General features: G+C 45.3%; 1 protein-coding gene across 10 annotated transcripts in view; it reads right to left on the reverse strand.

Annotated features, from left to right (window-relative positions):
* Positions 1 to 1,351, reverse strand: part of LOC103376879 (microtubule-associated protein 4) — a 56,588-nt gene that overhangs the window by 15,829 nt on the left and 39,408 nt on the right. The window contains exon 1 of one of the 10 annotated variants that reach the window (XM_025054317.1): positions 847 to 1,030. The exons of 8 other annotated variants lie outside the window; for them this stretch is intronic. In XM_025054317.1, coding sequence (XP_024910085.1) covers positions 847 to 940 — 94 coding nt within the window. In that variant the 5' untranslated portion in view covers positions 941 to 1,030. Of the gene's footprint in view, positions 1 to 846; positions 1,031 to 1,351 lie in introns of those variants that run through there. One more of the 10 variants, XM_025054318.1, reaches the window with a different exon arrangement.

The following is a 1,351-nucleotide window of genomic DNA, read 5'->3' on the forward strand; positions in this document are numbered from 1 at the left end:
TTGAATATCCACCCAGAACTAGGGGAGCTATAAAAGTATTCTTATGACCTTGGCAAGAAAGAAAACATTTTACAGCTCATAGCCTGAAGCTGCATGAGTCTGACTACAGGGGGCAGAGGATTAATATTACTGCTCCACTAACGGTCAGTGGCCAGGGTGGCAGAAATTAGCAAAATGTGACTAAAGCAAGGGACAAGACAAAAAAAAAATAAAAAATGGAAAAGTCAAGCAACGACACTTGTAAGGCAACTAAAGACTAAAACCCACATCCTAGTCCTTGACCCTGATTTTGCCTTTAGGCAATTCCCATTTGCCCCGATTGTGAGCTGTTTTCCACCATTTTGGCACTACCAGTCTTCAACCAGGAGTTAATGAGGCTTGGGAGGAAAAAGAAATGGAAAGAAATTTAAGATAAAAGAGGAGAAGGAGAAGGGAGGGGAACCAGCGAGCCGTGTTACCCCTCCCTTCGCACGTTGGCTTCAACAGAGAGAGTTATATTAGAAGACGATCTTGTAGTTTGCACATGTGCAGTTTTAGCTGTTTTAACATATTCAAAATGTATATTTGTAATAAATATAATACAAATAAACAACCACAGCCAACGTGTAACGTTGCCAAGAGGGGGATGGCGCATGATTGTCTACATGTATAATCTGCTGATGTGTTCAAAACCAAAACAACCAGATATAAACTAATGCGCATGCATGATACATTTGACCCAACGTACGCCAACCCTCCGGATAATCACATTGGAAAGACGGGTCAATTAGTGAAGCATGTTCGAAAATCACTTCTGAGCACTGGCTCGAAAACATGCAACTTATGCAAGGCATCACCTCCACCTACCATCCAATGTGATGAGAGGGCTAATGCTAGAGGTCAAGCCAAGGTTATTACCTCCACCAATGATGAGGTCACCATCGGTGCCCCCCGCCACCATCCAACTGTTGCCAGCTACCAAGTCAGCATCCTCACCAGTCCTTGCTTCAGTTACTAATCCCTTTATGCCAGACTCAGCGTCTTCACTCAAATTAGGTTTGGTGTCAGCTTTCTCTTTGTCCACAGATATATTTCGGCGTCTTCACTCAAATTAGATTTGGTGTCAGCTTTCTCTTCCACATCTTTGTCCACAGACATATTAGAGCTCACATTTCTGGGACTAGAGGGCACTGGAAGCACAATGCCACCAGGTTCCTTCTCCAGTGGTGAGAGGATGGCGCTAGCATTAGCATCCTTCAGCGATGGGAATAAAGAAAAACCAAGGCGGGGTTCAGGTGGGGTGTGGCGCAGGTCGATGTGTGTGGCGCCTGCTGCTGAGAGGGTAGGGGGTGGGGTCCCGGGCTGATCTTCT

Source organism: Cynoglossus semilaevis, chromosome 3, assembly GCF_000523025.1.
Source record: "Cynoglossus semilaevis isolate Cse_v1.0 chromosome 3, Cse_v1.0, whole genome shotgun sequence".
NCBI lineage: Eukaryota > Metazoa > Chordata > Actinopteri > Pleuronectiformes > Cynoglossidae > Cynoglossus > Cynoglossus semilaevis.